Source organism: Mercenaria mercenaria, chromosome 4 (assembly GCF_021730395.1).
Source record: "Mercenaria mercenaria strain notata chromosome 4, MADL_Memer_1, whole genome shotgun sequence".
Classification (NCBI taxonomy): domain Eukaryota; kingdom Metazoa; phylum Mollusca; class Bivalvia; order Venerida; family Veneridae; genus Mercenaria; species Mercenaria mercenaria.
The window spans coordinates 5,838,492-5,852,220 of record NC_069364.1 but is presented as its reverse complement, the minus strand read 5'-3'; the positions used below and the strand labels follow the sequence as shown (position 1 = coordinate 5,852,220).

General features: G+C 37.3%; 1 protein-coding gene across 7 annotated transcripts in view; it reads left to right on the top strand.

Annotated features, from left to right (window-relative positions):
• The window catches only part of LOC123550897 (uncharacterized), a 49,175-nt gene that overhangs the window by 21,581 nt on the left and 13,865 nt on the right, over positions 1 to 13,729 (top strand). For 6 of the 7 annotated variants that reach the window (XM_053540262.1, XM_053540258.1, XM_045339372.2 and 3 more), the window contains 6 exons: positions 332 to 490; positions 2,490 to 2,601; positions 4,545 to 4,705; positions 7,185 to 7,297; positions 8,740 to 8,904; positions 10,037 to 11,504. In XM_053540262.1, the coding sequence (XP_053396237.1) occupies positions 332 to 490; positions 2,490 to 2,601; positions 4,545 to 4,705; positions 7,185 to 7,297; positions 8,740 to 8,904; positions 10,037 to 11,504 (2,178 nt within the window). The remainder of the gene's footprint in view (positions 1 to 331; positions 491 to 2,489; positions 2,602 to 4,544; positions 4,706 to 7,184; positions 7,298 to 8,739; positions 8,905 to 10,036; positions 11,505 to 13,729) is intronic. The other variant, XM_045339373.2, reaches the window with a different exon arrangement.

The window sequence follows — 13,729 nt, the reverse complement described above, 5'->3', positions numbered from 1 at the left end:
AAATTCATGATTTTACAGTATATGAGGGGCCTCCATGGCCGAGTTATTAAGGTTGCTGACTTTAAATCACCAATGTGGGTTCAAGCTTTACTCGGGGCATCGAATTCTTCATGTGAGGAAGCCATCTATCTTGCGTACGGAAGGTCAGTCACAGGTTCTACCCAGGCCCTGCCGGTGATTAGAAAAACCCCAACAAACAAACAAACAATATATGAATGGTATATATTAAAAATTTCCCCACACAAAACCTTACTTGACAAATTTTGCATAAACTAATTGTGTAAATGAATTCATAGCCTGATCTTTTAATAGGTAATGTTATAATTTACAGGTGAAATTAATTATAAAGAGTGGATTTCAAGTTACAAGAAAGCTAAGAAAGAGTACCTCCAGAAATGTGCAGAGAAAGGGATTAACATAGACCCTAACTTTGTTGGTAGAGAAGTTGTACTAGAAGATGTCCTCAAGTACTTGAGGGAAGAATTTAAAGGTCAGTTTAAATCATTTGAAATAAGCTTTGATGTATTGACACAGAAAAAGTATGTGAAAGTAATCTAAATAGACTAGCTCCTAGACTATGATACAGTCGAGACTGTTTTAAGAGACCGACTTTGGGAAGCAGCGAAAAAGGTCACATATGACAGGGAGTCTCTTAAAAAGTCTCACTTAACAGGATGACGCTGGTTTCATATATATTTCCAATTAGAGTACATGAATATCGGATACTTATATATTGGCCTCTTTTAAGGTAGGAGTGGAAAATGATTAAATACTATTTCTTTAATTGCATATTGATAAAATATAAATTTCAAATAATTTGCATCATTCGCGTGTTGTTGATAAAACAAATTTAAGCTCATGATCTGGCAAGAAAATAAAGGGGAGCAGTAAAATATAAATGTTCCATTTGAACTGTTTACACACTGAGGTTTATGATATTTATATTTTTGTGTACTAATTGTTCATTGACATTTATTTGATTATTGACTGCATCTTAAATCTGTGTTTACTTCGTCGTTTCCTGTTAAATACCGCCATATTTTTGTTTCACCAGGAATAAAGTTAATTTATGCACCGACTCCGAATTCTTCAGCGACTTTATACGCTGGTTTTCCCTAATCGAGCAATTCAAGTGCCTTAACGCGCTGTTCTAATGTCAAAACAGTTCTTTTTTATGTTTTTCATCAGCCATTTTTTGTAAACAAATAAGTTCTCGTCTCAAACAACTTCACGTGAGATAAAGAACGGTAACTCTATCGTGTAAAAACTTGCGAGGGAGTGTCTCAAAGTCGCTGAAAACGGTCTAAATATCGATTCGGGAGCCCGATTTCACAGTCGCTTGTCGCGTAAGGCAGGGGGTTGCTTAATTCAGACTCTTTTAATAGTAAATTGCGTCCGGAGCATAAAATAGGGTCGCATATGACAGGGAGTCGCTAAATTCAGGGGGTCGTTAAGGCAGTCTCGACTGTATATCTTTTTACTTCTTTGTTTGAAAAACGGAACATATTATGGGAACGCCCCTAGCAGGCAGGTGGGCAGGCAGGAGAGCAGGCGGGCAGCGCCAACAAACTTTGTCCTGAGCATATCTTATTTGTGCATGAGGGATTTTGATGTAACTTGACACAAATATTAACCATCGTGAGACGGAGTGTCATGCAAAAGAACAAGGTCCCTTGGTCTAAGGTCAAGGTCACACTTAGAAATCAAAGGTTAAATTAAAGAATGACTTTATCTGGAGCAGAGATCAAAGGTTAAATTAAAGAATGACTTTGTCTGGAGCATTTCTTCTTCATGCATAGGGGATTTTGATGTAACTCGGCACAGCTGTTTGCCATCATAAGACAAAGTGTCGTGCGCAAGAACCAGGCTCTAGCTTTAAAGTCAAGGTCACACTTAGAGGTCAGATGTTTATACTTTGTCCGGAGCATTTCTTCTTCATGCATGGAGGGAATTTGATGTAACTTAGCACAAATGTTCACCACCATGAGACAGAGTGTCATGTGCAAGAACCAGGTCCCAGTAGGTCTAAGGTCAAGGTCACACTTAGAGGCTAAAGGTCATATACAAGAATGACTTAGTCTAGAGCATTTCTTCATGGAGGGATTTTGGTGTAATTTGGCAAAAATGTTCACCACCATGAGACAGAGTGTCATGCGCAAGAACCATGACCCTAGTTTAGAATTACTTCCCTTTGTTGTTACTATAAATAGTTATATTGTAACTTTTTTTAATTACTTCCCATAGAGAAAAATCAAGACCCTTATTCTGAAGTACAACATGCATGTTACATCCAATTTTTAGGTGTATTTTAAAATATCTCTACCTGGTAGGGAGTTTTTTTTGTGGACTTAGAAAAACATAAGAATTACTACACAACCACAGAATTAAAATTTCATTTGAAAATACAGGTGCTAGTGTAAAGAAATATGCTATGACAGGCATATATTGTGACAGTCTGGCATTCCTGTTTCTATTACTTTCTCTCACAGGTGTGGTGTTATGTGGTATAAGTGGGATGGGAAAGACGAGCCTGGCCAATCAGGTGTGTGGGCAGCTCATGTACAGTAAACCAGCATGGAAAATCATCATCATCAATCAAAGGTAATATATGAGCCGTGCCATGAGAAAACCAACATAGTGGGTGTGCAACCAGCATGGATCCAGACCAGCCTGCGCATCCGCGCAGTCTGGTCAGGATCCATGCTGTTCGCTAACAGTTTCTCCAATTCCAATAGGCTTAAAAAGCGAACAGCATGGAGCCTGACCAGACTGCGCGGATGCGCAGGCTGGTCTGGATCCATGCTGGTGGCAAAGCCACTATGTTGGTTTTCCCATGGCACGGCTCATATTATGTTTAGTTACGAGGAAACTTAAAGCATGACAGTTGGATCTTACATTTGAAAGAAATCCATAAGTTTTATTTTTTTTTACCAATGCAACATAATAATTTCACAATATCTTAATTACTATATTCGCAAAAGTAAAACAGTTCTGTTATAAAATTAATAGATGTCTTATACATTCTGATACTAAGGGGTACGAGGGTTGTTCAAAAATAACGTAGACTTTTTCTCTAGCTTTTTAACAGATTTTTTGTTTTCTCCCTTTACCTCCATTGTCTTTAAGCAAGTATTGGACATTTGCGAATCGTTCGTACTACCTGAAAATCTAGACACAGATGACCAAACATTGTTATGCCATCTGCTTCATTAGTTTATAAATTTCAATTGCTTTTCGCCAAAATGTCTACATAACTAAACAACTGCCTGATTATCTATCCGAGTCGATGACGACATAACATGCATTATAAACAGTGATACTCACTTAGTTTAAATATTGTTTATTTTGCCTCCTATGTCTGAATGATGCCATACTCTTGGTGCTCTTGGTGCATGTCACCCTAGTCTGCCCGCTTAGCTCAGTAGGGTAAGAGCGTTGGTCTACGGATTGCGGGGTTGTGAGTTCGATCCACGGGCGGGGCGTATGTTCTCTTTGACTATTTGATAAACGACATTGTGTCTGAAATCATTAGTCTTCCACCTCTGATTCATGTGTGGAAGTTGGCAGTTACTTGCAGAGAACAGGTTTGTACTGGTACAGAATCCAGGAACACTGGTTAGGTTAACTGCAACGGCGTTAAACCCAAAACAAACAAACAAAGCATGTTGCCCTGACGTATTGCTGCACTTTGACATATTTTCTGGCGAAAAAGTGTTCTATCAGTGCGAATATAGCAGTAAAATTCAAATCATTACAGATGAAAAAGCGACTGCGCCGTTAATGTGTAACTATGGTAATTAAAACGTTCCACACGCTTCGCCTATCAGTAAAAATGTTACAAAAAATGTATGACCAAATAAGAGAAAGATTGCGAATTACAATAATATATTTCACATTGCTCTTTATACAATATGCTTCTTCTGACACCAAAAGTCTACGTTATTTTTTAACCGCCCTCGTATATACGTCATGTCTTTTTGAGAAATTACGTAATTTAAGTCTTTACTGATATATTGATTAAAAGTATTTTTTGATTACTATTTCCAGTTATGATTCATATTCTTGTATGTTAAAGTGTTGTTCCATATATGGGAAAAGTATGCTTGATAATCTCTCAGTCTTCAGAAACAATCAAAATACATTTCTTGCATGTCAGACAGGATTTTCCCATGTTTTTACCGGTGCTACAAAAACTAGGTGTAAGATGACTCAAATGCTGCAATTTATGAATGAATGCCTAAATTCATATGCTGCTATGATAAAATAATGCACAAAAGAAAAGTATTTGTTTTACTTCATTTCTTCTATTTAATCCAAGTATATGGCATGCAAGAAAAAGAATCTTTCACTAGCTGAAGGTGTGCATGGAAATACATGTAGTATTGTATCTGGCTCTCCTGTAACTGTTTTGCAGTAACTCGGGAGAGCCTCGTTACTGCCTAAACATTTACCCTCGAGCCAGATATTTCCATTTGCATCATCCACCAGTGAAAGATACATATAATATAAACCGATTTCACTTGTTTTCTCAACTTCCATTTCAGAGAGAAATCCGAACTGAATGAGCTGCTGGTGGAGCTGATATCGGAGCTCAGTGAAGAATTGTGTATAGAAGAACACATGCAACTGCTCTCAGAAACCAACACAAGCCATCTCAGGATACAATGTAGCATACTAATGCAAGAATTGATTGACAGGCAGTCTAGTGAGTTTTCAAGTTTTGTATCATAAAACTTTGTTTTTTGAGCTATTTATACATATATTTTGTAGAGAAATCTTAAAAATGCCTAAGATAGTTAGCCTTCAGCCTGCTGGTGGCAAGTGATTATGCCTTTGCGACTAGTGCAGACCAAGATCAGCCTGCACATCTGTGCAGGCTGACCATGGTCTGCACTGTTTTCTGTTCAGTCTGTAAATTTTCAGTGAACACCCCTTTGAATAATATATGGTACTGACCAGATTTTATGAAGGACTAGTCCATTTTAGAAATTTAGCAGGGTAAAGGTTAGGGAAGCTGTATGGGGCCAGCATGTGTTTAGTGGACTCTCCATAGAAAACAGGCAAGAAAGAAAAAACAATTTTTTAAGTACTTTGACTTTTTTTTTCAAAAGACAAACATTTATATTTTAATTCAATGATGATAGGTCAAACTTCTGAAGTTACTGCAAGATAATCAATTTTTAGACCCGGTTGTGTCATGTATGTATTAAAATTAATATTTATTCATATATGAATACTGTTTACTGTAATACAAATAAGATTGATAATAAAAGCCTTTCTGAAACTGCAAGTCCCCTTTTTCCATGACCCTTGAATTTTACTAATGGTCAGCCCCTTGTACAACACCGGTTTGCTTACATTGTTTAGGATGTGTAGTGCTTACATTGTTTAGGATGTGTAGTGCTTACATTGTTTAGGATGTGTAGTGCTTACATTGTTTAGGGTGTGTAGTGCTTACATTGTTTAGGGTGTGTAGTGCTTGTACATTGTTTAGGATGTGTAGTGCTTACATTGTTTAGGATGTGTAGTGCTTACATTGTTTAGGGTGTGGAGTGCTTGTACATTGTTTAGGATGTGTAGTGCTTACATTGTTTAGGATGTGTAGTGCTTACATTGTTTAGGATGTGTAGTGCTTACATTGTTTAGGATGTGTAGTGCTTACATTGTTTAGGGTGTGTAGTGCTTACATTGTTTAGGGTGTGTAGTGCTTGTACATTGTTTAGGGCGTGTAGTGCTTACATTGTTTAGGGTGTGTAGTGCTTACATTGTTTAGGATGTGTAGTGCTTACATTGTTTAGGATGTGTAGTGGCAGGTACATTGTTTGGTTTTCTGTTCAGTCTGTAAAATTTTAGTGAAACCCTTTGTATAATATAGTACTGACCAGATTTAATGAGACAGTCCATTTTGAAATTTAGCGGGTAAAGGTTTGGAAGCGTATGGGGCCAGCTTGTATGCTCTCATAGAAAACAGGCAAAAAAACAATTTTTAGTACTTGACTTTTTTTCAAAGACAAACTTATATTTTAATTCAATGATGATAGTCAACTTTGAAATTACTGCAAGATAATCATTTTGTAGACCGATTGTGTATGTTGTTTAAAATTATTTTAATTCAAATGTGATACTTTTACTGTAACAAATAAGATTGAATTAATGAAGCCTTTCTGAACTGCAAAGTCCACTTTTTCATGACCTTGAAATTTTCTATGTCAGCCTTGTACAACAGTTTCTCTACATAGTTTAGGATGTTAGTGCTTACATGTTAGGATGTGTATGATTACATTATAGGATGTTAGTGCTTCATTGTTTAGGTGTGTAGTGCTTAATGTGTTTGGGTGTGTAGTGCTTGTAACAATGTTAGGATGTGTAGTGCATTTCCATTGTTAGATGTGTAGTGCTTAATGTTTAGGTGTGAGCCTGTGTACATTGTTAGATGTGTAGTGCTTACCATTGTTTAGGATTGTAGTGTACCTTGTTAGATGTGTATGCTTACATTTGGTTTAGGGTGTGTTCTTACATTTTAGGGTGTTATGCTTTTACATTGTTTAGGCCCATGTAGTGTTACATGTTTTAGGGTGTGTAGGCTTGTACATTGTTGGATGTGTAGTGCTTACATTGTTTAGGATGTGTAAGTGCTACATGTTTAGGGTGTGTATGTTTGTACATGTTAAGGGTGTGTAGTGCTTACATTGTTTAGGGTGTGTAGTGCTTGTACATTGTTTAGGGTGTGTAGTGCTTACATTGTTTAGGGTGTGTAGTGCTTACATTGTTTAGGATGTGTAGTGCTTACATTGTTTAGGGTGTGTAGTGCTTACATTGTTTAGGGTGTGTAGTGCTTACATTGTTTAGGGTGTGTAGTGCTTACATTGTTTAGGGTGTGTAGTGCATACATTGTTTAGGGTGTATAGTGCTTACATTGTTTAGGGTGTGTAGTGCTTGTACATTGTTTAGGGTGTGTAGTCTGGACCTTTTGTGAATGTGTTGTTCTAACCTTAAGAAGTGAAGTGTAATCAGCAGCCACCATTTCTATTTGTTTTGTCAAAGGATTTTCTCAAGAGAGGCCCTCTGACCCTCCTCATGAGTAACATCAAAATTGGACTTCGAACACTCGCCCCTGAATTCTCTTTATACATCAGAAATTTTCATGTGTTGTGTAATTGTATTGTTTTATTATTTTAATTCAGACATGTTGATACTTCTGGACAACATTGATGGACACTGTGATGGAAGCACGAAGCAAAATGAATTTTGTCAATTCATGAAGGAAATTCTACATAAAATTCCTCTCACAAGCAATGTTAGTACACACTGAGGTTATCTTTTGATTTCAATATATAATTTTTAGTCCCCAGCATCTACTGATGTGGGAGGCCTATGGTGATTGTCCTGTCTGTCCGTCCGTAACCAAATGGGACCGTTTCGTCTAGCATCAATACCCCTTACTAGAATGACTTGATACTAATGCAGATGTAACCTGTGACCATTCCTCATCTTCAGACATCACCTGACCTTAGTTTGACCTTGACCTTGACCTCAATTTGGACTTAGGTTGCTTTATATGGGTCATCTCTTGGTTAACCAAATGGGACCGTTTCGTCTAGCATCAATACCCCTTACAAGAATGAATTGATACTAATACAGATGTAAACTGTAATCATTCCTCATCTTCAAACATCACCTGACCTCAGTTTGACCTTGACCTCATTTTGGACTTAGGTGCAAAATCTATCGACAAGAATGCCACTGGGGGCATCAAGCGTTTATTTAACTGCAGCTCCTTGTAAGTTTTACATTAATTTTTCATTTTATCCAGTCTTAGATTTCGAGTTAGTAACTGTAAGAATGCATGGTAGATGACCTTTATTTTTCTGGAGGTCAGTAGGTCAAAGGTCAAGGTCACAGTGATTTAAAGACTGAAAACAATATTCACTCAATATTTAAAGACAGACAGCTTTGATATACAGTCGTCAGACTTTATAAGATGATTGCCTGTTGTCAGTAGTCCCTGTTGATTTGGGGTTCAGTATGTCAAAGTTTAAGGTCAAAGTGATTTAGGGACTGAAAATTGGTCAGACTATCAGTGATGGGGTAGAAGTTATATATGTTTTACAAACAGCTCTTTATTTGTTTTCAAGCATGCTTGCAGAAGCGAAGACATAGTTGTCAACAAATGGCTGTTCAGTGTATGTGCATACGTACCTCCATCCATCAGTGTGTGCGTGCATGCATCCGTCCTGACTTGTTTTTCCGGACCATAAGTTTTTATATGCATGGATCAATCTTGTTCATATATGGCATGAATGTTAATCTCAGTGAGACGAAGTGTCGTATGCAAACCCTGGGTCCTATCTCAAAGGTCAAGGTCACAGTTGGAGGTCAAAGGTCATGTCAGGTCTTACTTTGACATGCATTGAGGAATCATGTTTATATTTGGCATGAATGTTGACCTCAGTGAGACAGAGTGTCATGCACAAAAGCCAGGTTCCTATCTCAAAGGTCAAGGTCACAGTTGGAGGTCAAAGGTCATGTCAGATCTTGTCCGGTCCATATCTTGTTTATATTTGGCTTGAATGTTTAACTCAGTGAGACCGACTCTTATCTCAAAAGTCAAGGTCACCGTTATGGGTCAATGGCCAGGCTCGACATGTTGCCCGTGGGCTTCTAGTTTTGTTCTTTGATGGTGAAATGAAGAAATGACTGTATCATACAATTAACAAATGATCATTACACTCTTTTCAGGTTAAGTTTCTGTTGACAGTGGGGAAGAAGTTGTCAAATATAACCAAGATTTCAAATGAAAGGAACTTTTTATTTGATAAACAAATGGTGGAACAAGAGCTGAAACCTTTGACAGGTGAAGATACTGCTAGAGTTCTACGTAAAATTTCACACAAGTCTGAAAAGGTAAGTTTTTATCCAGGACTTCTTGAAAACCCTGGTTATTAGTGCAGTACTGGTTGAAACCAGTAATAGGGACTATAGGTATTGTCTTTGTCAACCAGACAATCTGTCACATTCTTGTTCAGTCCATTACTTTGCTGTCAAAGGATTTGATAGTATTTGGCACAGATATGCCCCAATACAGGGTTATTTTTTCTTCATAAGCTATCTCCAGCAGACAGTGTCTATCCCCAGCTGAAAAGTATGTTCTTAGGCAAAACTTTTCTAAATAATCCAAAAATTGCATCTGAAAACCAACAAACATATATAAACATGATCATTTATGAAAGAGAATCTTTATCGAAATATATTCAAATGCTGCCAAATATTTCTTATGGCAGACATGCCTGGAGTGCGCACTACATACCTTGTGATGGTGCTAATGATAAAATTTAGTCATTTACATTCATTGCAATTTGTAAGGTTCTCGTAAACTGGAGGGAATTTGCGACTATGAATATTAGAATATTGACAAAACCAAACATCTTTTTTTTTATGCCCCCGAAGGGAGGCATATTAGTTTTCAACTGTCCATCCGTTCGTTAGTTCGTTTGTTAGTTTGTTCGTCACAACATTAACTTTTTGCATGAAGGCACTTTACTCGTGAACCACTACACCCAGGACCTTCAAACTTCACTTGCTGATAGTACTTATTGAGTACACCACACCTACTGACTTTGGGGTCACCAGGTCAAAGGTCACAGTCACAGGGGCCAATTTTAACTTTTTGCATGAAGGCACTTTACTTGCGAACCTCTTCACCCGGGACCTTCAAACTTCACTTGCTGATAGTACTTATTGAGTACACTACCCCTACTGACTTTGGGGTCACCAGGTCAAGGTCAAAGGTCAACGTGCTGCGGGGGCATTTGTCACCATTAGTGACAGCTCTCGTTATATGATTAAAATAATGTATGTAAGAATTGAAGTGTTATTTGAACTGAATAGCAGTTTAACCAGCTATCACCTGCTCTCAATGGTATCACCTGCTCTTGATACTGTATCACATCCTAGTATTATACCTTTTGCCTATTCTCTTATTGCACTTTTGTTTTGCTTCTACAATTAAATACTAAGCTTTTTATATTATTTTCAGGACCTGCCAGGTTCTGTCTGCGATGGGGTACATTCTATATGCGGAGGAATTCCATTTTCTGTCAGCATGGTTGGAGACCTAATTAAGAATGGCTTTACAGCAGACAAACTTCTCTCGGGCCTTCAGCGTCAGCCACAAACTGTTCCCATGGACACTTTCCTGCAGAAATCATTCCAGATGTTAGAAACTTCTCCTCAGATGCATGAACTGAAAACCCTCCTGGTACGGTTTTCGGTTTTCCAAACTGCTAGATTTAACATCCAGGCCGCTGTATCAGTTGGTTTCGATACTGAGAAAGAGGTAACATTTAGAAGACCTGGAATGAGTGTTAAAGACCCAACGTTGAGAGACAACATGTGGATAAAATTACAACAGTTAAAATCTCATTTCTTACTTGAAGTTGATGATGCCTTCTCTTCGCTAGGTCGGAAAAAGAGGTCAGCTGAAAAATTATACTCATTACATCCACTTGTCGCTAAGTATGTCATGTCACTTTGTAGGGAAGATGAAAATCTCAGGTTAGAGAGAGAATCAGCAAAGTTTCAGTTTTTAAAACACTATTGTACAGAAATAGAAAAATTGGGAGAAAGCTCTGATAAAGATCCTTTGATAGCCAGAAACATTATGGATGCAAATATGGTCCATATCAAGCAATTTTTTAACATAATTCGTCAAGAAGCAACACTGTTAACTAAATACTTACCACAGAAAGATCCAAACAAACACAGAAAATCTTCGTCAGTTGCTGTTCAGAGACGACGTATTTGGAAAATTGCCGACTGGGCTATATCATCGTTAGAAAGGAAATTATTTGCTAGAAGACAGGCGGAACTTGAAAAGGAAGGCAAAAATTTGTTCAGTTACATCTACTGGCGATCTTTGGAAGCAGAGAGTCTTTTGACTCAAGATAGGATTCAGCAGACACTCCAGCTACTGGATGGTGTAACCTCGGAACTTGGAATAGTCACAGATGATACAGTTTGTTCGAAAGTAGATGGTTGGAACCAGCCACCCGATGAAGAAATACCAGCATGGGCAACCTTTTATATGGTCAAAGGAAGGCTTTATTTCATGAAGAGTCGGAACAATAATGAAAAGGTCCTGCATGAACGAGCAATGGATTTCTTGACAATTGCCGAGAAACTTTTTGAAGGGCAAACAAAATCAAGAAAAGGTGAGGTCCTTTACTCTAGAAAATACTTCCAAACTGATCTCGCTGATGTAAAAAATTTGGAAGGCTGTGTATTTTTTCTGATGAAATTATATGAAAAGTCAATGCCTTGTCACGAAGCAGCATATAATCTTATACTGAAGCTTACTGGGAACCAGCTTCATAAAAATCTGACTGAGTACCGGAGTAATGTAGCAGCATGTTATCATCAGTTGGCACTGGATACAGATAAGCCAGAGGATACAGCAAAAAGAAGTATGCTTTTCCAGAAGGCTCTGAAATTTTATGATCAGTCTGGTAAGTCAGTGTTGTGATGTGGTCAGTTACTATAACTACACAGCTATGTTATTATACCTTCATAATGTAACGTATCAAAACAAGCAAATTCGATGAATTGGTATCCCCCGCCGAAAGGGTTTGTGGTGAGGAATGGCAAAAAGATATATCCGGCAAAAAGTTAAGGATGTTAATAAGAAGCAAATAATTTCATTAGTCAAAATCAATTTAACAGAAAACAAATGTTTAATTAAAGAGTACATAATAAATGTATGATACTTTGATCCTGACTAAAGAATTTATTTTGAATGGGATATGCTTACTGTAATAAGCTTAGCTTTTAAAATTAAATGCAGTTAATTGAAATGTGAGCTTGAAGTTTAACTGGAATGAAATATTGTCTTTGAGTGGTTTGGCACCAGGTATTGCTGTTTTACATGTACATTTGAACTTAAAAGATCAGATGTCCTTAAGAGAACACAGGTAAGATATCTTGAACATGGCTGAGGGCAAGGTTTGTGCAGTCACAACTTAACATGTTGAAGGTTTGAACATTTGAAAAAAAAAAAAAAAGGAATGGAAATATATATATCTATATATAGATATATGTATATACTTAATTTTTTAGGGGGTGGGCTGCAGGGGAATGGGAGAGGAAACAAAATTTCACATGTTGATTATAAATATTGATTGAAAATTAAAAATGGAAAAAAAAAGGTAAAAGGGTGAAGGTGGGGGGGGGGGGTGGGCAGAGGATGCATGATCAGTGGTGGGCATGACTGGGAGAAGTGAGGTGGGGGAATGGTACAACTTGGAAGGTTTGAAAAAAATCTAAAATAAGAAATGAAAAAAATATAAATTTTTTGGGGAGGTTGGGAGGGGGAGGGGGAGGGGGTGTAACCAAGGCAAGTGGGTGACCAGGTGTGGGTGCGCAACTTCACATGTTTATAATAAATGTTCACAGAAAAGAATGAAAGAAATTTAATGAAATTCTGCCAAATGATAAGTTTGTTATGTACAAATATGTGGATTTTTAGACAATTAAAGGGCAATAACTCTGAAGTTACAAAAAGAAATCCGTACAAAATTGTCTGTGCACAACCACATTATAGTGCTCTAAATTCTGTTAAAGTTTCATAGTTCTAGGTCAAATATATCAAAAGTTATGATGCAGAAATTGGTATATCTATAGATCTATAGTACCCTATATAGTTAACACTAGAAACTTCTAAGGGCCATAACTCTAGTGTTACTTGGGCAATCTGTCTGAAACTTGATGGGCCCCATAACCTCATAGTGGTGAACATGTATATGAAGTTTGTTTGAAAAAAATCTAAAATAAGGAATGATTTTTTTTTTTTTGAGGGGGGGATGGGGGGGGGGTTGTCGGGGGATAGGGGGGAGGTGTGTGATCAAGGTAAGGGGGTGACCGGGTGTGGGTACACAACTTCGCATGTTTACAATAAATGTTCATGGAAAAGAATGAAAGAAATTTAATGAAATTCTACCAAATGGTAAGTTTGTTATGTACAAATATGTGGATTTTTATACAGTTAAAGGGCAATAACTCTTCATTTACAAATAAATCCAAATGAAATTGTGTGTACACAAACCACATTATGGTGATCTAAATTCTGTTTAAGTTTCATAGTTCTAGGTCAAATATATCAAAAGTTATGATGCAGAAATTGCCATATTTATAGTACCCTATATAGTTAACACTAGAAACTTCTAAGGGCCATAACTCTGGTGTTACTTAGGCAATCTGACTGAAACTTGACGGGCCGCAAGGACTCATTGTGGTGACCTTGTATATGAAGTTTTAAATAAATATTCCCAACCATTTTCTAGATATGGCTCCGGACGGACGGACGGAAAGACGGACGGAAGGACGGACGGACAGACAACGCCAAAACTATATCCCTCCGACTTTCGTCGGGGGATAATAAATTGCACATCTTCACGTTTTCCTAAGAAGGGATACTATAATTAATAAGAAAGAATAAATCTTAAAATTGCATTAGTTGTACAGAAGTGATACAATTCAAAGGTATTTCTTTTTGTAATGATCAATTATACAGTATTTCACAGAATGCCATTTTTCCAAAATTGTCTTGACACTAAAGTTTAAAAAATTCTACAGTATTCGGCTACAAGATCTCTGTAAATAAACAAACCAAATGAAACTTTGGTGGAATCTACTAGTATATAGCTGTAAGATTTCAGTTTTGGTAATGAGCCAGGCT